Below are 27,440 nucleotides of genomic sequence, written 5' to 3' on the forward strand. Positions count from 1 at the left end.
CTTTGTGAGAGTGTGTGAAAGTGCGAGCCTCAGACACAGCCCAGCCATGAAGCAAGTACTGAGTTCTGATCTACAGGTCTGTGGCCAACTCATATGGTCTGTGGTAAGCCCCAACAGGGCCTCTGATCTGGGGTTTATATGGACTCACTACAGCTAAGAGATGCCTGAAACCCCACAAGGGGAGTGGCTAGAAATAGATGAAGCAAGTGGTATTATTTGTCTTCCCTGCCAGAGGCGAGGATTCCTTACTTCCTTTCCACAACTTTCATCCCTTCTGTTTCTATTTCTGTCTTGACATCTGGTAACAGGAAGAATGGGAGGAGGTCAGAGTAAGAACACCCCCGTGGGGTGCATGCTTAAGAACTTTAAAAGGGGATTTAATGAAGATTATAGAGTCAAGCTGACTCCTGGCAAGTTTAGGACCTTCTGTGAAATAGACTGGTCTGCTTTTGGTGTAGGATGGCCCTTGGAGGGGGTCATTAGATTAAAGTCATAGTCGATAGAGTTTTTGAAGTGGTTGTAGGGGAGACTGGACACCCAGAGCAGATTCCTTATATTGACAGGTGGCAGGATGCAGTCCTCAGTTGGCTCTTGTGGCTAAATCCCCACCTAAAGGGAGCATGTAGGGTCATGGTAGCCTGGGTGGCAGTACCTTCCAAATGCAGGGAAAAATGTAAAAGCCCAGAGAAACCCATATTAGGAGGCAACCCCAAGGAGACCCCACCTCCTTATGTGCTACTATACTCATCTTTGCCACTGCTTTCTGCCATTTTGCCTCCACCCTCAGATGGGGAAGCAACATCAGATGGGGAAGCCCAGCAGTAAATATGCCTACAAGGCTGGGCCCAAGAGTCTTTGAAACTGTAACAACCCTACCTTCCTCAGGCCCCATGAACCTCATGCTCACTCTGAGCCTATCAGTCCTTACTCTGCAGCTCCCTGTGAGACTTGCCCCTAAGTCCAACCAGGAACCTTTGAACAGTCCCAATACAGGCCTATCTTCCCCCTGGGACTCACCGTCATGCAGATGCCCCTGAGAGAGGTCCAGGGCCCAATATATTATGAACAGCATGGTCAGATACAAGGAGGAAGGTGAACATTCATCTACCAGCCCTTCACCACCACAGACCTCTTAAGTTGGAAGCACCATACCCTTCCTTCACATAAAAGCCTCAGGCTCTGATTGAGCTAATGCAGTCCATCATCCAAACTCATAATCCCACCTGGACAGACTGCTGACAGCATCTTCTGACTCTAAATACAATCTTGGAAAGCATGAAGTAAGACATGAGTATCTTTACCTTCCTGATTGCCCTGTGGACTTGATGGGCAGAGACTTGTGCAAACTAAGGGCACAGATAACTTTTGACCCTGATGGCATGGCAGCCTTAAAGCTGAGAGGGCCTAAAGCCAAGATTCTAACTCTCACAGTTGCACAGGAGGAGGTATGACAACTCTATGCCTTCAAGAAAGAGGTTCCTGAGATGCTTAAAAGTCCCTTTAATATTCTCAGGAGTATGAGCTGAAGACAACCCCCAGACTGGCTCAGAACATACTTCTGGTAGTGGTAGAATTAAAGCTGGGAGCCATTTCTGTTAGCTAGAGGCAATACTACATTCCTTGCAAAGCCCAAATTGAGATCCCAAAGTATCTTGACAGACTATCTCTGTGCGGTCAACTCAGCAACTGTTACTTTATACCCTGTGGTCCTAAACCTGTACATGATTTTGGACCTTATTCCAGCTGAGGTAAAGTTCTTTACCTGCTGGGACCTTAAGGGTGCATTTTTCTGCATCTGCTTGGTCCCACAGAGCCAACCCATCATTGCCTTCCAATGGGAAATTTCTAGTACTGGAGAGAAGGGACAATTGACTTGGACTCTGTTGCCACAAGGCTTCAAAAATTCTCCCACTATCTTTGGGACTGCCTTGGCATCCAATCTAAAGGCTTTCTTGGCTGGTCAGCATAGCTGTACACTCCTTCAGTATGTATATGACCTTCTATTGGCTGGACCAACTCAGGAGAATTGTATGGAAGGAACTCACTTCTCTCCCTTTTGTGTAAGGCAGGATATAAGGTTTCCCAAAAGAAAGCTCAGATTTGCCAGGATACTGCCAAATACCTTGGGTTTCACCTGTCACAAGGACAGCTTAGACTGTCCTTGACAGTTGCCCTGAGAGGAAACATGCTGTCTGTTCCATTCCAGCCCCCATGACCTGTTGACAGATTTTCTAGGGGCTGCAGGTTTCCGCTGGATCTGGATTCCCAATTACTCTCTTGGCAAAACCCCTTTATGAAGTCAGAAAGTGGGGAGAACAGGAACCCATGGTATGGGGAGAAGAGCAAGAAAAGGCCTTTAAAGAAATTAAGAGGGCACTCACAAACTCCCCTGTTCTGGGCTTGCCAGATGTGGTGAAGCCCTCCTTCATATATGTACATGAGCGACTGGGGACAGCTGTAGGAGTCTTGACCCAGCTGCTAGATTCCTGGCACCACTCAGTGGCCTATTTATCAAAGTTACTTGATACAGTTTCCTGAGGCTGGCTACCCTGCCTGCATGCCCTGGTGGCCACTGCTGTCTTGGTGACTGAAACAGACAAATTTACTTTGGGACAAGAACTCACAGTCCAAGTTCCCCACTCTGTTATGACTCTTATGAAATATAAAGGAAATTACTGGCTGAAAAACTCCCAAATGGTCAGATATTAAAAGCATGTTATGTGAAAACCCATGTATCTGACTAGAGTTTGTTAAGACTCTAAACCCGGCCACACTACTGCCACTTGATTCAGGCCCCCTGGAGCATACCTGTTTAGAGGTTATGGTTGAAGTGTTCTCCAGCCAGCCGGACTTGACTGATCAGACTATTAGTCATTTGGATGTTGAATATTTCACAGATGGGAGCAACTTTGTCTGGGACAATACATATTTTGCCAGATATGCAGTAGTGACTCTGGATGCTGTCACTGAAGCACGTCCATTGCCAGTGGGGATCTCTGCATAAACAGCTGAGCTCATCACTCTCATGTGGGTGCTCCAGCTTGCTGCAGGAGTGTGGGTAAACATCTATACAGACTCTAAATATGCCTTTATTATTCATGTCCATGGAGCCCTATGTAAATAAAAGGGGCTCATTATCTTGGGAGAAAAAAGTATTAAGTATGGGCAGGAAATTCTGAAATTGCTAAAAGCTGTATGGGCCTCTAAGCAAGTAGCAGTCATACACTGCAGAGGGCAACAAAAGGGAGATGTAACAATTGCTCAGAGAAACTGGAAAGCTGACAGGAAGGTCAAATAAGTGACCCTCATGAGGGGACCAACCCCAACTGTGCTGATGTTTACCTTGTTCCCATGCCCCTTAGTTCAATGGGACCCATGGTACATACCACAAGAACAGGCTTGGTTTAAGACTGAGGGGGGAAATTTTCTACCAGGTGGATGGTGGAAATTTGCCAATGGCTATATTTGTAATCCCAGAATCGCTGGCTCCTACATTTGTCAAACAGTTCCATGAAGGAACTCACTCAGGACAAACAGCTCTTGAGACCACCTTGGCCCAGCATTTTTATATCCCCAAGCTCTCCAGCATAAGTATGACAGTATATAAAAGTACAGTCTGTGTGCCAAAAACAATCCCTGATGAAGGCCAACTGAAGCAAGAACGTCCCATCACAACTTTGTTGGGTCTGGGGGCTCAGAAGACAAATGAGCCAGTGCCCCCATCTCCCATGAGAGCACTGTGAGCCCTACATCCTATAAAGGGACACCCAGTTTCACAACTTATGGCCTCCTGGGGATGCCTCAAAATGACACAAGGGTGACAAGCAGACTTTCACAGAACTGTGTATATGATCCTGCAGAGATATGTTAAGAGATTACTCCACTTCTAACTCCTATACCTCCCCTCCCCAACAGAGTGCGTTTCTACAAAGATACATCAAAAGGCCATTCCACCCCTGGCTCTTAACTCCCCTTCCCAACCAAAAGGACCAAATAAAAGCCCCCTCTATGTAAACAACAAGGAGCCACTGGTTTCTGGGCTCTGCTGCACTGATCTAGCTGTAGCCTTTCCATTCTTTCTAATAAATCTTACTTGAGTGTTGACCTTGTCATCTCGTGAAGTCAGTTTGCTGCCTCACTGGCCAATTCTTTGGTCCTATGACACCTTGAAGCCCTTTTCCCAGTAGGCCATTGATTCTTCCTATTTTCTTGTACTTGTGGGAAGAGGAGAGAGCTCAGCCTACTTCTTGCCTTTCTTTGACCTTTTTGGACTATTCTTCCTTGATTGCTCAGTAACCTTTAAGTCTACCCACAGTCATCACCTTCTTGTTTACCAATCCCAGGCACCCCACTCTTTCCTCCTGGTCTGTCTATTGTCCTTCTCTGCTCCCTAGTTCATTGATAATCTCATTTATCCCAGGCTTGGTGCACACAAGCCACTTCCTCCAAGAAGTCTTCTCTAGCCACACCCACCTGTTGGCATTTGTTCTCTTTCAAGGTTCCAGAGCATGTTGCTGCCAGGTTTTTCTGTGGAAGTCCTTTATAATGATTATTAGGCTTATCTCTCCACCCAGATTATATAGGTTGAATTCCCTTAGTCCCTCCCCCTCCCTTTTTTTTTTTAAAGACCTGGCACCTGGTAGGTTTTCAGGAGATACCTATGCAGGGGATTGAAAAGCATGGGATTAGGAAACTGATTGTGGGGTCCCACCCCCCCTCCAGTTATGTGTGGAGGCAGAGAATTAGGTCTGTTGCTGGCCTCAGGCAAAAAGCAAGACTTACCAGAAAATAACTACAACTAGATGGGCTGGGAGTGTGGCTAAAGTGGCAGCGCACTTATCAAGTTCAAAGCCCTAAGTTCATCCCCCAATAAAGCCCTGGAGTTTAGAAGTCCAGTTGTTTCTAGTTTCAGTTTTGAGGTACATGGCTGGTTGCCTGCCTAGGATCATGGGCTTCTTCTTCCATTTTGGCACAGCCCTGATTTTTTTGAGATAAATAATGTCTATATGGGCCATGTTTCAATGGAAATGATCCTCATCCTAGTCCTAGGGTGGATAGTGGCTCAATCCAGTGGTCCTTCATTAAGGGCTATTTTATTCCTTTGGGGATACTTGGCAACGTCTGGGGACATTTTTGATTACCACAACGTGTTCGTAAGCTTTCTGTCACTATAACAAATACTTAGATGATCAACTTATACAGAGAAATGATTTATATTGGCTTAGGTTTTGACGTTTCAGTCCATGGTCAATTGATCATTGCTTATGTGCTGTGGGAGCAAACAATGGTGGGAGTGTGTGGTGGAGCAAACTGCTCACCTTACCTTATGACTGGGAAGTGAGAAAGTAGAGAAAAAGGGGTGGGGAAAGAGAAACTGAGAAAGAGAAAGGGGTGGGGTCCTAAATTCCCTACAAGGGCATGTTCCTAATGACCTAAAGTTCTTTCACTAGGCCCCACTTAAGGGTTTCACCACCTCCTAACAGTACCACATGCTGAGTACCAGTCTTACCACATGGGCCTTTGGAGTTTCAGATTCAAACTGTAACACACAATTAGTAGGTGGGATGCTACTGGTCTTTCTAGTGGGTGTAAGCCAGGGATGCTACTGAACATTCTATTATGTACAGTGTTGGAATTAATAACCTTCCAGTGCCAAAAACAGACACACAAGAGACAGAAAATCTTGACAAGGCAATTTCTCTTGATCAAGAGGGTGCAAGCATGTGCTAACTCTAGCTAAGGAAACACGCAAGCACAAAAGGGCTGACAGTGGCTCCTCCTTATATCCCTGATGGCAGTTGTACCTGCCCCTCACCTGGGATTTGTTCAGGTCAAAGGTTCACAACCTTTCCCAGTTGGCTAAAAGGCTTGGAGGATGGGTTAGGACATGCAGTTTGGTGGGCAATGGAGTTGAACAAGGAATCTGAAAGAAGATGCAAGGACGCTTTCAACATGTAATTCACCTAAAATGGTGACCTGAGGAATTTTTAAGTAATCTAGGAGGGTAACAAATACTTTGATAGAAAAGATAATTTGCTTACAACAGGACATGCCTTCTTCTAACTCCCCAACAAAGGACTATCTAGGCCAAATGTTAGCAGTGCTGAAGTTTGGAAACCTGAGGCAATAAATCGTAGTGATCCCATTCCTCAGCAAATAACTGGCACAATGAGAAAATGAAGTTGGTCTGATTGGTAACTGGGCTGTAGGGTGGGTGTCATGGTGAGACTGAGAGCTAAAACAAGACACAAGTAAAATGGATTTCACTATGGCTTACAAACAGAAAGACTGGACTAAACTGTGTTATGCAACACAAATGATCTAAGTTCAAATCATTTTAATAGCAGCTCATTCAGACTCATGTGATTCAAAATAAGACAATGAGTTAATCTCAGTAACTCCACATATATTCTATTCACGTGTTCCACAGATAAGAGCATTGGCTCCTTCATCCACTCTCCTAGTTTACATGCTCTGACCAATCCATGCCAAGACCATCTATGACTAACTTCAGCCCCAACCTCATGAGAAGCTTTCCATAACTGCCCCTTTTTGAAGAGACTTTTTTTTTTCCGCAGCAAGTTCAATGAATCCAACTTTTTATTATTTTAAAGGGTGTGTTCCTGGCTATTTTTGGGCTTTCACACTGGGCATGGACTACAAATAACTTCAGTGAGCTGGGCTTATGGCTACAGACAGGGAATGTTCAAAGTGCCTTAGAAAGTAAGAGGAAAATATTCTGTTGGGGAATTTGGGGAAGGGATTTTCAGCATTGATACTGGAATTAGGTCTTGAATGAGAAAAATGGTTTTAGTCACGTGGAGGTGAAGGAAAATATATCACAAGGAAGAAGGAATAACATGGACAAGGGCAGGGAGTCACGGATTTAGAAAAGGCAAGCAATCATGAGCATCTGAAACAGGGAATTCAAGACTAAGAAAGACAATCCAGAGGCAAGAGGGGCCAGATCACCCAACACTTCACTTTGTTAAAATTGTCTCTGTTATAATAGCTACACCTGCTGTGTTCAATGACTGGAAGTAAAATGTTTCCAAGGCTTGAATTACAACCTGGGATCTCTGCAGTAGGGGATTTGTGGAACTCTCCTTCTAAGTTGGTTCTTTAATTCTGAATGAATGAGAACATTTATGTGGAATTCTAGTGCCATCTAGCACTAAAAAAGATCATGGCAAGTGCAATAAGAAAATTCTTAACTGCATTTTGAACATGTTTTTTTCCAGAGACCATTCCTCCTGCAGTATGAAACAGGACTTGGTTTTCTGGGAATCCCTCTCCCTGTCTTTTCCTCCCAATTCTGTCATCATTCAGTCCCTTCACCTATCAAATGCTTTCACAGGATCAAGTTCACTCCCTTTAAAGCAGTTACTGCATTTAAAAATTCACATTTATTACGGATACGGATTAATCTCTTCCATTAGCTTAATTTCCAATATGGAGGGACCCTGTGATTTTTGCTGACCATCATCTCTCAGCACCTGGAAATATACTTGATTTGGCTATAATACTGTTGATAAATCGACACTTTTTTATTTTTATTTTTTTAAAATTTTTTTATTCATATGTGCATACAAGGCTTGTCATTTCTCCCCCCTGCCCCCACCCCCTCCCTTACCACCCACTCTGCCCCCTCCCTCTCCCCCCTACCCCCTCATTACCCAGCAGAAACTATTTTGCCCTTATTTCTAATTTTGTTGTAGAGAGAGTATAAGCCATAATAGGAAGGAACAAGGGTTTTTGCTGGTTGAGATAAGGACAGCTATACAGGGAGTTGACTCACATTGATTTCCTGTGCGTGTGTGTTACCTTCTAGGTTAATTCTTTTTGATCTCACCTTTTCTCTAGTTCCTGATCCCCTTTTCCTATTGGCCTCAGTTGCTTTTAAGGTATCTGCTTTAGTTTCTCTGCGTTAAGGGCAACATATGCTAGCTAATTTTTCAGGTGTCTTACCTATCCTCACCCCTCCCTTGTGTGCTCTTGCTTTTATCATGTGCTCAAAGTCCAATCCCCTTGTTGTGTTTGCCCTTGATCTAATGTCCACATATGAGGGAGAACATACGATTTTTGGTCTTTTGGGCCAGGCTAACCTCACTCAGAATGATGTTCTCCAATTCCATCCATTTACCAGCGAATGATAACATTTCGTTCTTCTTCATGGCTGCATAAAATTCCATTGTGTATAGATACCACATTTTCTTAATCCATTCGTCAGTGCTGGGGCATCTTGGCTGTTTCCATAACTTGGCTGTTGTGAATAGTGCCGCAATAAACATGGGTGTGCAGGTGCCTCTGGAGTAACCTGTCCACACTTGTTAAACTTTGTTATTAGTGACGATTTCTGTTTATACCCTGCCTTTACTTATGGGTAACCTTCTTCAAAACTTAATCAAATGCCTGTTGTAACCTTTAAAGATATAGTAATCAACATCTAATCGTAACTAAAGGGAATTATTTTGCCTATTTCCCCCTTATTCTTATTGGTTCAGAAAAGATAATTTTCGGTAGTGGGGGGGTGGGAGTGGCGGGGGTACGTGTACTGCGGTCCAAGAGCATGAAAGCGTTACTTTCATTCTGCATGAAAAAATCTAGACCATTGTCATTTAATAAACAGCGCCATCCTATCTAAGGGCAAAACCGGCCACCATCGCAGTCCAGCACGGTCGATGTGCACATTGATTATTGCTGTGGCCTCATCGTTGCAAATAAAGCGCCGCAAACGCGGTGAGCATTAGGACCGTCGCTAGGCCATCTGCGTTCCAGTCCCAAGGGACAATGGCCAGCCCGGGCCTCCGCAGACCTTTGCGTTACCTCTGGACCTCCAGGTGGCGCCGCGCACCGCGGGCTTAAATTCCCCTGTAAGAGCTAAAGGTAAAGCTCTCCAGACCGCCACCGGAAGGGGCGGGGCAGACAGTGATTGGCCAATGGGCTCTGTGTCATTTCCGCGCGCCGTGGGATGGGACGGGACGGGGCGGGGCGCTCCTAGACCCCAATCCTGCGCTGCTAAGAGCGGGTACGATTAATTAGCAGGGTGGCGTGGCGGTGCAATGAGCGAGGCTGACGGGCTGCGGCAGCGCCGGCCACTGCGGCCGCAAGTTGTCACGGACGATGGCCAGGCTCCTGAGGCCAAGGACGGCAGGTAGGCGGGACCTTCAGACCCGGTCGCTGGAGCCTAGGGCGGGGTGCGGGGGCGACCCTCCTTGTGAACCGCAACTTGCATTAACAGCGACAGGGTGAATAAACGTGATGACAAGCGCGTTGCAAAAGCCCGCTTGTTTAATCCTCACGCAGGACTCGTTTTAAAGAGAAGGAAACAGGTCCGATAAATCGGATGCACCTGCCAGGTCATTCAGGCTTCGAGTACACCCTTGTGGGCGCCCAACCAGCGACGCTTTTCCTGGCTCTCCTGGTCCTCATGCTGCATCTGTCCTTTCTTGCCCCTAACTCCTGCCCCTCCTCCAGAACCGGAGCTTCTTCGTCTTTCCTTCTGTGCACTCAACTCTCCGCTCTGCCCCTGCTGGCTCACCCGATACTTGGGATCAGCCACCTGTCCACCGCCCTTCGTCTTTCGTGTTTTTTCACGCTTTTCTGATTGGAGGTCCAAAAAAGATACTGGGCTCCTATCGCGATCCAGCGAAGAGCTGCCTTCTACACCTGCTCTTTTGCTCCTGTCACTCTCACGCTGAGTGCAGTTCTCATCGCTGTTTTCTGAGAGTAGAGACCAGAAGGGACATTGTAGGCAACATTGTTATTATTTTTGGGTGCTGGTGATGGAACCCAGGGCCGTGCACCTTAGAAGGCAAGCGCTCGACAGCTGGGCTACATCCTCAGCTCTTTTATGTATCTTTTTTTTTGAGACAGGGTCTCTCTATGTAGCCCAGGCTGGTCTTGAACGCTCATCGTCCTGCCTCCGCATCCCTAGAGCTGGGGAAGTGCTTCGAGCTGGCACTCCCAGCTTGAAGGCAATTTTTTATGAGAATCAGTTTTGCAGGTTTTTATGTAGAGATGGAGAAGCAAAGGAAATTGTAGTTGTTGATGCCTAATAAATCTTAGGCTTTTGGGTATTGCTTCCTTTCCCAGTCTTCCAGAATTTACCTATGCCATGTTTTGTTAGCTAAAAACTGAACCGTGATCCTTAAAATTCACTTTTCAGTTTTGTGTCTTGAATTTTATAATTTTGAATTTCTAGGGAGAACCCAAGAAATTTGGAATTTGGATTTTGGCCCCACAGACCAAATCCAAAACCGTGGAATTATTAACCTATATGTTGGTAGAAATATTAGAAGTACTTATTGATCAACAGTGTGCTGAGGAGTGTGGGACCTACTGAATGAGGCAGTTTTTGCCAAAGATACATCAAATTTATTCACTGATGATTATAAGAATACATTTGAAGGAGAATGATAGCAGAAAGGAGTGTTTTGATTCTAGAAAGGCAATTCGGAGAGAAGATTATTTGGTTGTAATTGAGTTCCTGGGTCTGTGGAAGAATGAGGAAGTTGCAGCCATATACCCAGACAGTGGGGTGACCAGCCATCCTGGGTTGCCAGGAATTCACATTTCCAAGCACTACTTGCTAAACCTGGGACAAGTTGGTCATCTTACTTATTGTGGCTATTGTGAATTAATTATCTGCTGATGACTGATGAGTCCCATAGAATTCATATGCAAAGGCTAGCCATGGTTTACTACAGAAACTATGAAAATAAGGCACTTTGACATGAGGAATGAAAGCAGCCAAGGTGCTGCTCAGGTGTTGGATAAGCTGTTTTTCTTTTCTTTTTTTGCGGTACTGGAGCTTGAACTTAGTGCCTCACACTTGCCAGGCAGGCAGTCAACCACTTGAACCATTGCCAGCCCTTGGGTGCTGTATAAAGTGCAGTGAGCATACAGTACCTGAGGGTACTTGTCAGATGGGTCCAATTTTCTGGATAGCTGCTGTGACACTCCTGGCCTCAGGGCAGAGGGCAGACTTAATTAAATTTTTTTTCAGGTTCTCTGTGGGGATTTCTTCCCTAATAATAAAGTAAATTGGATGTAACATAGACATCTTTTGCCACCTGATCTTTTCCAGTGTGCCTTTTACATTGTGTTTTTTTTTTTTTTTAATTTTTTTCCTTTATTGTGCTGGGTGGGGGTACAGTGTGGCATTTACAAAGTTTCTTACAATGTATCAAATATATCACACTTGAATTCACCCCCTCCACCACTCTCATAAATCCCCTGTCCTCATTTTTTTTTTTCATTTTTCTTTTATTATTCATATGTGCATACAAGGCTTGGTTTATTTCTCCCCCCTGCCCCCACCCCCTCCCTTACCACCCACTCCACCCCCTCCCGCTCCCCCCCTCAATACCCAGCAGTAACTATTTTGCCCTTATCTCTAATTTTGTTGTAGAGAGAGTATAAGCAATAATAGGAAGGAACAAGGGGTTTTGCTGGTTGAGATAAGGATAGCTATACAGGGCATTGACTCACATTGATTTCCTGTGCGTGGGTGTTACCTTCTAGGTTAATTCTTTTTAATCTAACCTTTTCTCTAGTTCCTGGTCTCCTTTTCCTATTGGCCTCAGTTGCTTTAAGGTATCTGCTTTAGTTTCTCTGCATTAAGGGCAACAAATGCTAGCTAGTTTTTTAGGTGTCTTACCTATCCTCACCCCTCCCTTGTGTGCTCTCGCTTTTATCATGTGCTCATAGTCCAATCCCCTTGTTGTGTTTGCCCTTGATCTAATGTCCACATATGAGGGAGAACATACGATTTTTGGTCTTTTGAGCCAGGCTAACCTCACTCAGAATGATGTTCTCCAATTCCATCCATTTACCAGCGAATGATAACATTTCGTTCTTCTTCATGGCTGCATAAAATTCCATTGTGTATAGATACCACATTTTCTTAATCCATTCGTCAGTGCTGGGGCATCTTGGCTGTTTCCATAACTTGGCTATTGTGAATAGTGCCGCAATAAACATGGATGTGCAGGTGCCTCTGGAGTAACAGTCTTTTGGGTATATCCCCAAGAGTGGTATTGCTGGATCAAATGGTAGATCGATGTCCAGCTTTTTAAGTAGCCTCCACATTTTTTTCCAGAGTGGTTGTACTAGTCTGCATTCCCACCAACAGTGTAAGAGGGTTCCTTTTTCCCCGCATCCTCGCCAACACCTGTTGTTGGTGGTGTTGCTGATGATGGCTATTCTAACAGGGGTGAGGTGGAATCTTAGTGTGGTTTTAATTTGCATTTCCTTTATTGCTAGAGATGGTGAGCATTTTTTCATGTGTTTTCTGGCCATTTGAATTTCTTCTTTTGAGAAAGTTCTGTTTAGTTCACCTGCCCATTTCTTTATTGGTTCATTAGTTTTGGGAGAATTTAGTTTTTTAAGTTCCCTGTATATTCTGGTTATCAGTCCTTTGTCTGATGTATAGTTGGCAAATATTTTCTCCCACTCTGTGGGTGTTCTCTTCAGTTTAGAGACCATTTCTTTTGATGAACAGAAGCTTTTTAGTTTTATGAGGTCCCATTTATCTATGCTATCTCTTAGTTGCTGTGCTGCTGGGGTTTCATTGAGAAAGTTCTTACCTATACCTACTAACTCCAGAGTATTTCCTACTCTTTCTTGTATCAACTTAAGAGTTTGGGGTCTGATATTAAGATCCTTGATCCATTTTGAGTTAATCTTGGTATAGGGTGATATACATGGATCTAGTTTCAGTTTTTTGCAGACTGCTAACCAGTTTTCCCAGCAGTTTTTGTTGAAGAGGCTGCTATTTCTCCATCGTATATTTTTAGCTCCTTTGTCAAAGATAAGTTGCTTATAGTTGTGTGGCTTCATATCTGGATCCTCTATTCTGTTCCACTGGTCTTCATGTCTGTTTTTGTGCCAGTACCATGCTGTTTTTATTGTTATTGCTTTGTAATATAGTTTGAAGTCAGGTATTGTGATACCTCCTGCATTGTTCTTTTGACTGAGTATTGCCTTGGCTATTCGTGGCCTCTTGTGTTTCCATATAAATTTAACAGTAGATTTTTCAATCTCTTTGATGAATGTCATTGGAATTTTGATGGGAATTGCATTAAACATGTAGATTACTTTGGGGAGTATCGACATTTTTACTATGTTGATTCTACCAATCCATGAGCATGGGAGATCTCTCCACTTTCTATAGTCTTCCTCAATCTCTTTCTTCAGAAGTGTATAGTTTTCCTTGTAGAGGTCTTTCACATCTTTTGTTAGGTTTACACCTAGGTATTTGATTTTGTTTGAGGCTATTGTAAATGGAATTGTTTTCATACATTCTTTTTCCGTTTGCTCATTGTTAGTGTATAGAAATGCTAATGATTTTTCTATGTTGATTTTATATCCTGCTACCTTGCTATAGCTATTGATGATGTCTAGAAGCTTCTGAGTAGAGTTTTTTGGGTCTTTAAGGTATAGGATCATGTCGTCTGCAAATAGGGATATTTTGACAGTTTCTTTACCTATTTGTATTCCTTTTATTCCTTCTTCTTGCCTAATTGCTCTGGCTAGGATTTCCAGTACTATGTTGAATAGGAGTGGAGATAGTGGGCATCCTTGTCTGGTTCCTGATTTTAGAGGGAATGGTTTTAATTTTTCTCCGTTAAGTATAATGCTGGCTGTAGGTTTGTCATATATAGCTTTTATAATGTTGAGGAACTTTCCTTCTATTCCTAGTTTTCTTAGAGCTTTTATCATGAAATGATGTTGGATCTTATCAAAGGCTTTTTCTGCATCTATTGAGATGATCAAGTGGTTTTTGTCTTTGCTTCTGTTAATGTGGTTTATTACGTTTATTGATTTTCGTATGTTGAACCACCCCTGCATCCCTGGGATGAAGCCTACCTGGTCGTGGTGAATAATCTTTTTGATGTGTTGCTGAATTCGATTTGCCATTATTTTGTTGAGGATTTTTGAATCTATGTTCATTAAGGAGATTGGCCTATAGTTCTCCTTTTTGGAGGTGTCTTTGCCTGGTTTTGGGATAAGTGTAATAGTGGCTTCATAAAATGTGTTTGGCAGTTTTCCTTCCCTTTCTATTTCATGGAACAGTTTAAGGAGGGTTGGTATCAGTTCTTCTTTAAAGGTCTGATAGAATTCAGCAGAGAATCCATCAGGTCCTGGACTTTTCTTTTTGGGGAGACTCTTGATTGCTGCTTCAATTTCATTTTGTGTTATAGGTCTATTCAGGTGATTAATTTCCTCTTGGTTCAGTTTTGGATGATCATATGCATCTAGAAATCTGTCCATTTCTTTTAGATTTTCAAATTTATTTGAATATAGGTTCTCAAAGTAGTCTCTGATGATTTCCTGGACTTCCATGGTGTTTGTTGTTATCTCCCCTTTTGCATTCCTGATTCTACTAATTTGGGTTTTTTCTCTCCTCATTTTAGTCAGGTTTGCCAGGGGTCTATCGATCTTGTTTATTTTTTCAAAGAACCAACTTTTTGTTTCATTAATTCTTTGTATGGTTTTTTTGGTTTCTATTTCGTTGATTTCAGCTCTTATTTTTATTATTTCTCTCCTTCTATTTGTTTTGGGATTTGCTTGTTCTTGTTTTTCTAGGAGTTTGAGATGTATCATTAGGTCATTGATTTGGGATCTTTCAATCTTTTTAATATATGCACTCATGGCTATAAACTTTCCTCTCAAGACTGCCTTAGCTGTGTCCCATAGGTTCTGGTAGGTTGTGTTTTCATTTTCATTGACTTCTAGGAACTTTTTAATTTCCTCTTTTATTGCATCGATGATCCATTCTTCATTAAGTAATGAGTTATTTAGTTTCCAGCTGTTTGCATGTTTTTTGTCTTTACTTTTGTTGTTGAGTTCTACTTTTACTGCATTGTGGTCAGATAGTATGCATGGTATTATTTCTATTTTCTTATATTTGCTGAGGCTTGCTTTGTGCCCTAGGATATGATCTTACATTGTGTTTAAGATGTTGTCTTTCTTGTTCATGATCGTGTTATTAGTATCCTGTATTTTTATGTTTCTCTTATTGATACCTTTTGTGTATATCTGTAACCATGTTTTTCAGAGTGAATTCTTATCCACTTTCCACATTTGTTATTGTAACATTTATAGCTGTTCTTGTTTTTTGTGAGCAGTTCTATATTCATGAATTTTAATATCTTTTGTGATATTTCTAGTAGTTTGTTTAATTATATTCTTGGCTACCTTAAAGGGTGAAGGTTCCACACAAAACCAAGAAAGCCTTCTGTATGGTAGGTGAAGTAAAGGAATCTGAAGGAAATAGAAACATAAAACTGTTAGAATAAACTTTACATATGTTAAATGGAATAAAGGAAGCCTCAAAAGACATACTATTGAATTATCAGAATAGAAGAAGGAAAATGGATTTTAGCAATGGAAAAGATACCTACCAGTACTTTAGCTTGGCACAAAAGGGCACATTTGCTGTGTTTTACTAACAAGGTCATTGGGGTCTGTGTGAATAAGGTGGTTTATGTAGAGTTACAGAGGTATAGAGTTAAAAGAGAAATGAAAGTGAAGGAAGAAGGATAGAGCTTGCAACTGCACAGTGACTGAGAAGCATATTTTAAGAATTATACTTTGGAAATAGGATTTTGTGTGAAGTGCAGTGGCTCAAGTGGTAGAGCGCCTGCCTAGCAAGTGTGAGGCCTTGAGTTCAAACGCCAGTATTGCAAAACAAAACAAAACAAAACAAAGAAAAGAAAAAAAAAAGAAAGATTTTGTGCTAAAGTTTTTGAGTTTCTGTATTTGAGAATTTGATTGTTAAATCCTTTTATCAGTGTGGAATGTAGATGAGTTAAGCACTTTAACATACTAGTGCAAGCTTATTATTATTTGGCATCAGTTTATCCAAATGCTTTAGAAACTTTATTGAAAGAATAATTGTGCTCTGTGAAACTATTTCTTCCCTTTTGGAACACAGTTCTGTCTAGTAAGCAAACTGTTTAATTATTCAGGAGTGAAGAATGCATGTGTTGAGAATTTAAAAGCTGCTTTTCCAACAATCTCTGAAAGCTTTTAGGCTAGTTAAAAGTCTTTGCTTGTTCTACTTCTCTTTTTCCATTTTAAGACAAAAGAGTAGAGGAGGCAGTGTGGAGATACAGATAGGCATTCATGAATTCATGAGGAGTCAGAAGTCTGGAATTTTCAACTCAGCTCTGCCCAGCATTTGTGTTTTCAAATGGCTCTTTTAACTTGTTTAATTAGAAAAGTAGCTTTTTAATTTTTTTCAAGAAAAAATATTTGTAGCAGATCTGGCTTAAAAGAGTATGAAAAATGAGCAAATTAAAGGTGTAGTCACTTAAAAAGGTAGAACTTGTTGCTCTTTGACTTCCTCCGGTTCCAGGGATCACCTTGACACCCAAGATTGCTGGTACCTCTGTGGATTTGGGACTAACAGAAATTGCAGTTCATTTTTGGACTTTTGAAGTCTGTTCATCAAGACTTCAATCTATGATTCAAAGCCCTGTGGCCCCCCCAGGCCCTAAGGTCTGGTGTGTAGAAAGAATTAGAGAATACCCTTCAGATTTGGCTGGTGCAATTACAGAGGATTTTGTGAAATGTGACTGTCAGAACATGTTGCACCACTGTGATTGCGTTCTTTCCCTTAGAGGCTAGGAAATTTCAGGGTGAACAGTCCTCAAGGAGGTGAGTATTGCTTCAGGCTCTGCAGGAGAGATTGGGACAAAGAAGTTGATTTCCCAGACTGCACCTGGGAAGTAAGTTGCCAAGCCTTCCTTGTTGTGGTGCTCTGTCAGTCAAAATGGATAGGGATGAAGATAGTGTCCTTTATTTAAGTTAAGATAATGTAGGTATACAGAGACAAACATGAGAAAAGGTGGAGGAATTGTAGTTGACTAAGGGTTTCTAAGAACCAGCAGCAAGAAGCACCTGTTAAAAAGTGAATCTTGGATGAAAGTAAGTGTTCTGCCCAGAGCAGGGGCACAGGAGCCATGTTTGCCTCATTTATGTAACAAGCTCTCTCTGTTTTAAGTGCTCAGTAACCACACATAGCTACTGTTGTTTCCATTATCGTAGGAAGTCCTATTGGACAGCACTGCTCATCAGAGTTTTGTTTAGATTTAAGCTAGTATTTCTAAAACTTGACCACAAAACTTTCCAGTAGAGATTGGACGATGCTCAAATGGAGGGTAGGAGCTATTAATGAATATTCGCTGAGGATGGAGTTAGATAAGATTTGTGATGTCTAGCTGGACATCAGGGACAACTGATGGAAAAAATAAAGACTCAGGCCCCTGTGGACCTCCCAAACCAGAATCTCCAGGCCTTTCTTAAAGCTGCCCGATGTGGTCTTGGTGTAGGTGATCTAGGGGCTACTGCCATAGGGACCCCTAGACTGTTGGCCTCTAAATCCTTCTCCAGCTTTCTGTCCTCTGTACCTGTAAGATGTAGCCAGCAAGGATGGCTGATGGGACACATGTTGTTCCTGGACTTTGACCATCTTCTTGTTGTAAGTTCTTTCACTTTGAGTCCTCACTGGACCTTTTGTTTTGGGTGAAACTGAACCTTTTGCCATTATGTGAAGGTACTCAAGTAGGGTGTCACAAACTCTGAATCAGATTTCTAAATTAAGACTCTTTTTTTTTTTTTTTAGTGGGATTGGAGTTTAAACTCAGGGCTTCTTGCTTACAAAGCAGATGCTCTACCACTTGAGTCATCCTCCAGTCCCTTTTGCTCTGGTTATTTTGTAGATGAGGGTCTCACAAACTATTTGCCTGAGCTGGCCTCCAACCGTGATCCTCCTTATCTCTGCCTCACAAATAGCTAGGATTGGAAGCATGAATTACCAGTGCCCACCCAAAATTAAGGTTTTTAAAGTGTGAGGTGCTGGGGTTGGGTGTGTAGTTCAGTGGTAGAGTGCATACTTAGTATGTGTGAGGCTCTGGGCTGCATCCCTAGTTCTCCTTCCCCAAAAAACATAAGGTTCGTTATGGTAAAGGAAGAATTTGTTTTGATAAGTAAGGAAAAAAGAAAGCTGCAATTTGGCTAGGTTTCACTGCTTGTTTTGTTGATGACAACCCAAGGTGACAGATGACACAACTTTTCTGCTTCTGCAGGGGTTAGGGAGGGGTAGACAATCACATCCACATCTGTTAAAGCAGGGACTATCTTGGTTGGACTGTACAGAATCCCCTTGAAGTCAGTGCTTGCAGCCAGTGTCCACACATCTTCCCTAGGAACCTTAGAATGTGTTTGTCTCCCTTTGGGACTCTTGTTTTAAAAAGAACCACACTACCCAAAAGCCTTTCTGCTACTTGTACTTGTAGCCAGTCCTACTTTACTGAACATATATGTTGTTATTCTCATTGTGGTGCTAGGCTTTAGGCCATTTCAAGAAAATCACTTGGGTTACAGTGTCCCAGCCTGTGGTGTGGCAGTTTGCCTAGGAGAACTTTTGGCTTTGTTTTTCTTTTCTTTCTTTCTTTCTTTTTTTTTTTTTAAAGCATTTTTGTTAAGAGGTAATTCATATAACACTAAGTTCACTAATTTGAAGTCTTCAATTCAATGCTTTTCAGTATAATGAAGGAGTTTTCTAACAATCACCATCGTCTAAGTTTAGAACTCTTTTTTTAGTTGAGGTGAAATTCATATAACATACAGTTAACCATTTTAACTGAGATGTTTAGTGTTTTCAAAGTATTGGGCAGCTACCAGCTCTTTCTAGGTTCAAAACTTTTTTCATCACCCCATTAAAATACCTTGTATACATTAAGTAATCATTGAGTAACACCCAGTGGAAGAAGTCATTTCCCCCTCACACACAGATGGCCATCAGTGGATTGATTAGTGGATGAACAAAGTTTGGTATACATGTACAACCAGTAAAAAGAACAATTACTGATGCATTTACATGAAGTATTAATTAGGTTCACCACCATGACCTTTTTTACAGCATTTGCAGACCCTGACTGAGGGCTCTAGGTCCAGACATCCTCTGCTCTCTCCCTATGTACTTGGCGGTCACTATTGCTAATGGTGATGGCAGGCTAGCTTGTGTCTCACTGGTGCTCTTCTAGTTATTCTAGTGCTCTTCTGTGGACAGGCCACTCAGCCTCTTGCCACCTACGTTCTTCATTAGTAAAGCATAGAGATCACAGCTCCACCTAGTTACCCAGGTAAAGCACATTGCATGACATTTTCTTATTTTTACTGTTTTTCCATTCCTCTTTTTGTGGCCCTACTCCTTTTCCTGCTGCAGACCTCTTAGGTTGCATTAGCCTGCTGCCAAGTCTGGCCATAGATGATCTGTGGTTTATTGACATTTTTGTGCCTGTTGTTCTTGTACTGTTACTGGCATGTCAGTAGTATTAGAAGCTTGTATGACCCATCATAGTGATGGCCCCAACGTTCAATGAGATTTTCAGGTAGCCTTTGCTCTAAGGCAGTAAGTTTAAAATCTGATACACTGTGAGCTGTAGGAGAACAAACAGTTTTATTAGTCTCCTTGGCTGTCTCCAGTATTAGATTAAATACTGTTATCCCCTGTAAAAATAAAACCAGGATTATAATCAGTGATTGATGCATTGTGAGGGGGCATATTCAGTTGCTAAAGTAAGAGGGCAAGAGTTAAAATACAACCCAGGAGTGAGAGGAAATAGGGGTTAAATATTCCCAAAATGATTAATTAGTCACCAGGTTGGTACAAAGATCAACAATGATTGTGTAGAATGTCACTAGAAGTGCACAGGTTAAATGGCTCTTCCTTAGTTTATTAGGGTGAATCCTTCCTTTTCTTGAAGAGGAATTTTAAGTCATGTAGTGGGTCACAGGTAGAGGAATCTTTAGTTCTTTAGTTTCTTCTTTAGTTTCAGATGAACCTGGAAGCTGAGATAAAAGTTTTATTCCAGAGATATGAACCTATGAAGAAATGCCAGCCAGCTTAACAGCTGTAGGAGTGCTGAAAAGAACTGTGTATGGTCCTTTCCATCTGGAAAGAAACTGAGGGTCTGAGGGGAATCCTCTTTCCAGATTTTGTCTTTGGATTTACAGTGCTCTTATCTTCTGGAGCAGGAAGAATATAATTTCTAAATTCCTGTAGAGCTTGCTGTACCTAGCCTACATTAATTCCATATTTCGAGAGGCTCTGTATTTTAGAATCTAATAGAAAATCAGAGCTTAAGGAAGGGTGTCCATACAATATTTCAAATACACTCAACTGTATTTGAAATATACACTCAATTGAAGAGAGCTCTTTAGGAGCCATTCTAATTGTTAGTTAAGCAATGGGTAATAGTTTTATCCAGGATTTAGCTTAACCAGTGTAGTTTTAAGTTGAAATTTGCTCTTTTAATTTTACCAGAGGATTAAGGGTGCCAAGAAGCATGCAGATGGTAAGTAGTTCCCAGAGCCTTGCAAATTTCCTCAGTTACTTGTGAAATAAAGGAAGGCCCAGGTCATTGGAAGAATATAGACAGCCCAAACCTGGGTACTATTTCTTTTAGTAATGTCTCAACTACTTAGACTTTCTCTGTACTGGTTGGAAAAGCTTCAATACACCTTGAAAATGTGTCCACATATCACAGTAAGTACTTTTGTCTTGGCATTTTGAGACTTGAGTAAAACCTAATTGTCAGTCTTCATCTGGAAAAGCATCCTTTCCTTGAAGTGATTTTAAGGAGATGGGGTGGTTTTCTGTTATCTCCAGGATTCTTTTGCAAACATGTAGGGTAAGCTCCAGTTGCTTCTTGAATATGGTAGATACCTCCCAATCACTTGGGAGAGCAGTGTTGTAAGGGCATCTTAGGCTAAGTGTCTGGAGTCTTGAAGACCTTTTTATAATTTTCCATTGATCTGCCCGAAGTATTATGATTATCCTCTCTCATCCACCAACCACTTTCTCCTAATTTATAACCCTTTCTAATTCCCCGTTCTTTACCCACCTCCAAGTATTATGGATCATCAGGTAGTTTTGGCATGATGGGAATCAAAGCCATTTGTAAGCAGTTAATGCAGCTTGCTTTGCACTTCCGTCTACAAAAGCATTACCTTGGCTAGTTAGGAGAACTGACTTCTGATGACCTCTGCAGTGCATGACAGCTACCTGTGAGGGTTTCCAAACAGCCTTTAATAGAGATGAGAGTTCTACCCCATGTTTTATAGGAAGTTTTTAAAGCAGTCAATAGACCTTGCTCTTTCCAAATGGCTTCATGAGCGTATAAAACCCGAAATGCATAGTTAGAATCAATATAGTCATTAAGCCTCTTATCTTTCCCTAACTGCAGCACTCAAGTTAAAGCAGTTATTTCAGCTTTCTGTGCTGAGGTATTACAAAAAAGAGGCTTTGCTTCTATTACAGTCCTGTGGCTAACAACTGTATATCCTGGAATCCCTTTTCCTTCCTTGACAAAAGTGCTTCCATGTGTAAAACATTCTTCACCAGGGTTTTTCTAATGGCTGGTTCTTTAAGTCAGGTTGACTAGAATAGACCTGATCAGTAGTTTCTACATAAGAATGTGTTAATTCTCCATCTGATGAGGGCAGGAAGGTGGCTGGGTTTAAAGTATTACAAGTTTTTAAAGGGCTTGATATTTAGTAAGCCTTCCATCTGTCAGATATTGGTGTCTTTTAACATCTAATACACTCTGGACTTGCTGAGAGGTTTTTATTTCCAGAGGTCTTCCCAAAGTTAATTTTTGAAGCTTCTAGTAGAAGAGCAGTTACTGCAACTGCCTATAGACAGCTGCTCCCCCATATGAAACAGTGTGTGGTTGCTTAGAGAAGTAGGCAGACAGGTCTGGATGTGTCACATAGTCTCTGGGTTAAGACTCCAGAGCTAGTACTTATCTTTTGATTACATGTAAAGTGAACGGTTTGCTTAAATCAGGGACTCCCAATGCAGGAGTAAAGTTAAAAGCTCCTTTAAGTCCTTAAAGGCCCTTTCCTGTTCTCCAGTTCAATCTAGAGGCTGAATCTGGATCCCTAACTGTGTCACATAAGGGTTTTGCTACTAAGTCAAACCCTGGTATCCAGATTCTACAAAATTTGGCAATTCACAGGAACATTAGTTGCCTTTTTGTGGGAGCCCAACTTGGAGAATGGCTCTTTGTCTTTCTGGAGCTAATTTTATTTCTCCAGGGTTAATGTATGGCCCAAGTATTTAACCTTTTGCTTTGAAATTTGAGCCTTTTTGGGACATGCTCAGGTATCCTGCTTCTTCCAGGAAATTAAGCCCTTGAATAGTATATTTTTTTGAGTCCTGTTTTGTAGGTCTGCATATTAACAAATCATTCACATATTGTATTGGAGCTCCACGGCTAAGTATCAGAGTTCATAGTTCCTTAGCCAGACCATTCCCAAATAAGGGTCAGCTGTCAGTGAACCTTGGGGTAGCACATTCCAGTGCATTGAGTTGTTTAAAAAGTATCAGGACTTTTCCATTTAGAAGCAAACAGAAATTGAGACTTAGGGTCAAGAGGTATATATCAAGAACAGTAAACCAACATGTTCCTGTAGGTATCTGAACTAAGGTATTATAGGGATTTGGAACTATGGGATGGATAGGCACAATTGTCTCATTAATTTCTCTTTTAAGTCTTATAGAAGCCTTTATTCTCCATTTGGTTTAAAACACGTAGAGTAGGAGACTGGCATTATATAGTCCAAACTAAGTAATTAAGCCGAGTACCACTGGCTCACGCCTATAATCCTAGCTACTTAGGAGGCAGAGACCAGGAGGATCATGGTTCAAACCCATCCTGGGCGAATAGTTCACAAGCTCCTATCTCAGAAAAACTCATCACAAAAAAAAAAAGGGCTTGTAGAGTGGCCATTGAACCTAAGGTGTAGGTCCTGAGTTCAAGCCCCAGTACAGCAAAACCAACCAACCAACCAACCAAACAACAATAACAACAAAACCCAACCAAACAAAAGCAAAGCCAAACAAAAACTTAGTAACTAAGGATTGCAACCCATGTCTGGCCTTGGATTTGATCTTTTTACGAGAGTATTTGGAAGAATTTTTTTTTTTTTTTTGGTGGGACTGAGATTGACTAGTGAAACAGGTGCTCTATCAGTTGAGCCATACCTCCAGTTCATTTTTGCTCTGGTTATTTTGTAGACCAGTTCTCACACACTATTTGCCCAGGCTGGCCTTGTACTGCTATTCTCCCAATCTTAGCCTCCCATGTAGCTAGGATTATAGGTGTGAGCCACTGGCACTTGGCTGGGAAGGAGTCTTTAAATGAATAACAACAGGTTGAGCCTGTCTAGGCATTTCCGTATCTCAGACTTGTAGGATAAAATCTTGCTGATAAAATCTCCTAAGGAATATTATTCTCTTTATGTTGGTGGGTCTATTAAGGCTCCCAGGAATGGCATACAGTTACTAATATTAAACTGTTGATGCTCCTAAAGCAGTTATAATATCTCTGCCAGTCTTGGAGTTGGGCATTTTGGTGAAACAAGAAATCTTTGAGAGAAAATAAAATCCTCATATCTGCAATCCAGAAGAGGAGTGAATCTTTAGATCTTTGGGGATCCATCAATACCTGTTACCATGCAGCTCCATTTAGAAAGAGATCTAGGGAAGTCAGTCAAGGCAGAATATTGAACCCCACTATCCACTTGCAGAGGACATTGGTAGTTGATTATTGGTTGGGGTTCAAATAGTGGGAACCCTTGGGCATCTTCAGTTGTCAAGGACTGCCATTTCAGAAGCAGATGTTCCCCTCTCTCTCTGGAGAGAGGAACAGTCCTTTCTCTGTTGTTTTTCCTCGTGGCAGAGGGGCCATGTTCCTGGATATTGTGGCCCCTTTTTGGTGTACTTACTTTTCCAATGCCCTATGTCTCCACATTTATAACATCTCCCTGCGAGTTTCTGGAATTAACCTGTGTTTAGAGTTTTCCCAAGTTACTTATTTCTCAAGGAGATATTCCTTTAGAGGAATATTTCCCACTCATAATCACAGCCAATATTCTACCTTGCTTTTCAGCAAATAATTGGGCCTGCCTCTCTGCCTGTAACTGACCTCACTTAATCTTTACATTTCTCCATTAAACCTGGTTGATGAAAATCTCAAAGGCCAAATTTACTAATTCTTTAAGTGGGGTCTGGAGACCTGTCTTGTTTGTGTAGCTTATTATGGATATTTGGTGCTGACTGGCTAATAAAATACATCCCCTGGGCTGGAGATGTGGCTTACAAGGTAGAGTGCCTCTTTGCAAGTCTGAAGCCCTGCTTTCAAACCCCAGTCCCACCAAAAAAAAAAAGATAGAAAGACATCCCCCAAAGTGTTTGCCCTTCTGTTGAATCTGGGCTGATACCAGTGTATTTTCTCAGGACCCCTGTTAATCGTCCTAAATACAGTTTAGGGTATTCATCCTTTCCCTGAGTGATATCCCTTGATTTGTCATAATTAACAGCCTTATGCATTTATTGCTTTATTCCTTCAATTAAACAATTAATCATGTAATTTCTACTTGGCATTTCTGATGTGGTAACTCCAATTTGGTTCATCACTGTAAGTGGCAACATTTTCCACTGGTTTACTTTCATCCCTGACATGAGTATCATCAACACAAGCCCAAGCTGCTGTCCAAATGCTGTGCTTCTCTTCAGGATTACAACAAACTGACAGGAGAACATGAAAGTCCTTCCAGGTTAGGTACAAAAGTGGCAGTGAGCTGGGCACCTATGACTCATGTCTGTACTTCCTTCCTTCCTCCTTCCCTCCCTTCCTTCCTCTCTCCTATTGGGGTTTGAACTCAGGGCCTCATGCCTGCTAGGCATGAGTCAGGCACATTTTACTGCTTTAGCCACTCTACTAGCACTGGTTCATGCCTGTAATCCTAGCTACTTGGGAGGCTGAGATCAGTAGGATTGAGGTTTGAGGTAAGCCCAGGCAAACAATTCTTGAGACCCCCATCTCCAAAATAAACAGAGCAAGTTGGACTGAAGATGTGGCTCAAGCGATAAGAGTGTCTGCTTTGCTGGCATGAAGCCCTGAGTTCAAACCTCAGTCCACCAAAAAAAAAAAAAAGGCAGTGATAGCATTAAATTCATCAAAGAATTTCCTAGGGTCCTTGGAAAAGCACCCTAGTTTCTCTTCACATTGAGACACTTCATTTATTGAGAAAGGGACATGTACCTACATCCTACATGGTGCCCTCATCTACAACTGCCACTTCTCTCTCTCTCTCTCTCTGTCCTGTACTGGGATTTGAACTCAGGGCCTCATGCTTGCCAGGCAGGAAAGAGATCTACCACTTGAGCCACTCTGCCCGCTCTGTTTTGTGTTGGGTATTTTCAACACTATTTGCTTGAACCGCTTCAAACTGTGATCCTCCTGGTATGTCCCTCCTGATTAGGTAGAATTACAGGCATGAGCAACTGTTGCCTGGCTGCCACTTCTCTTAAGGGAAGCATTGCAGCTGGTTCTGGGTGATATGAAGCAGCACTGCCAGTAGTGCCTACAGGACTTATTTCTGCCAAAGAGGGGTATAGGGATTCTTGTTGAGGTAAGGGATAACTCAGGTAGGGAAAGAATTAGATGCCCTAGATGGCATAGTTAGAGACCTTCAGAGCAGAGAGTATGAGTGAAGCAGAGGAACTAGTTACCTCCTGATGTTCTCTTGCCTCTGGAGCAGTAGGAGGAGCCTAATAAGGGGGTCTCCTAGCAACCCCTCAAAAACCATCCTCTAGTGGATCTGCTAGGTTGGATGCTGGAACATACAAAATCCTACATTTTTCTCTAACTTTTGGTTCTCTATGTACCATCAGAAACAGCTGTGCATAGAGAATTTGAGACCATTTTCCTTTTGCAAAATTAATCTAGCTGGAGAACAGTATTAAAATCAAAGCTCCAAGTTTTTTTGCTACCCAACTGATATTGAGTTCATATTGTATTACAATAACAAATTTTCCTTTAATCCCCTTTTGATGAATTTCCAATTCTCTAAAATACATCCTAATGGAGAGTTACCAGGAATACTAATGATGGTTCCCATCTTCATTTTCTGTGCCTGGGGAGAAAGATAGAAGGAGGAAAATGAAAGGAATAGAGAGGTGCATTGCTGCTCTTGATTCTCCTGGTGATCTAGGAACTCTCCCTTTGTAAATTCCCTTACTTAGAACTATTAATCTATACTCTTAAGGATGGATGGTTCTGTACACCTTAATGAGTAAGATTAATAAACCTACAATGGTTTTGCAGGGAGGTGCCCCCCTCTAATCTTTATACTTCCCAGTCTTTTATTATTGGCATCTTCTGAACTTCCTTGCTGGCTAAAACAAGGATTAGATGGAACTGGGTCTGAATTCTTAGTAAATGACCTTTTGTTATACATCAGAAATTAACTTTTTATGATTAATTTGAAGAGCCTGATTTCTGAAATCAGAATCTGCATGTTAAGCAGGAAGGGAAGAGATAAGACTAACAGTCTCCAGTTAAAGGGAATACATCTCTGTTAAAATGGATGGATATCTGCTGATCTTAGTAAGCTGGAAAAGCTGCCAATCTTAGTAAGCAGTAAAAAGTCAGTAGTTAATTTTAGGGGGCAAGGCCTCCTAATCCCTAAACCCCAAATGCCTTATTAAATCCATAGCAATACCCAAGGAGGGCTGTCCTTGTGCCTTTTAGCTGCTGTCCTAACCCAGAATTCTGGGGCATTTGTAGGAGTTAAAGGAAAGCTTGGATGGGAAAATTGAAATTTCCTTTTTAGTCCTTACAGTGTGTGCCTGTGTCTGGGGACCCCACATAGACACTGTTAAGAAAAACACTGCTAACAAAGCTCATGAGAAAAGTCTCATGTCCAAAAGCAAAGTTTAATGGCAGGCCCAAACTGCCAGGCTGGCCAGGGGAAAGATGGCGCAGCACAAACTCTGGGCCAGGCATGGCTTTTATAGAAGGGAGAGGTTAAGGAAGTTAGTGCGTGTGCAGCAGTCTCTGGTAGGGGTGGGGCTGTCTTAGAGTGTGGGAATTTCTGTTAAGGGCAGGGTTGTCCTTGGGAGTTTCTCAAGTGAGGTCTGAGGATAAAATGGCCACTGATTTACAAATGGTGACGTTATTGTTCTATCATTCCCCCATTTTTTCTTTAATAATGATGAGGGTAGGGGCTGAGGATCGGGAACTGGGGCGAAGTGTTGGTCTCTTAGCTGCTTCCTGCGGGCAGGGGACATTGTATGGGGTGAGATCCTCAGACTCCTGTGTCCTGGTGGGGGCCCTCATAGCAGTCTCTGGATGGTACCTGGAGGTACAACTAGTTAAACTTTTGATTAGCAATAGCAGACATGCAGTCCAAAAGAAATCTTTGTACTGTTTTTATGATACAAGGGAGGAAGCTTAAGAATATGAGAGCAAGAAATACAGGCATTAGGATGGGCGTTATCCAGGAGAACCACTGTGAAATGTTATTCCCTGGAGGATTCCAAGAGTCTTCCAACTCCCTTCATTTTTCTAACT

General features: G+C 42.0%; 1 protein-coding gene across 5 annotated transcripts in view; it reads left to right on the forward strand.

Moving 5' to 3' along the window:
• The first annotated feature begins 8,974 nt into the window (after positions 1-8,974).
• The window catches only part of Apmap (adipocyte plasma membrane associated protein), a 47,558-nt gene continuing 29,092 nt past the window's right edge, over positions 8,975-27,440 (forward strand). Inside the window, exons 1-2 of one of the 5 annotated variants that reach the window (XM_074074211.1) lie at positions 19,699-19,811; positions 20,342-20,372. Coding sequence is in view for 1 of the 5 variants with exons in the window: in XM_020171577.2 (XP_020027166.1) it covers positions 9,063-9,154 (92 nt within the window). In the remaining 4 variants the exon portion in view is untranslated. The other 4 variants (XM_074074209.1, XM_020171577.2, XM_074074208.1 and 1 more) reach the window with 4 other exon arrangements.

This window comes from Castor canadensis, chromosome 5 (genome assembly GCF_047511655.1).
Source record: "Castor canadensis chromosome 5, mCasCan1.hap1v2, whole genome shotgun sequence".
Lineage (NCBI taxonomy): Eukaryota > Metazoa > Chordata > Mammalia > Rodentia > Castoridae > Castor > Castor canadensis.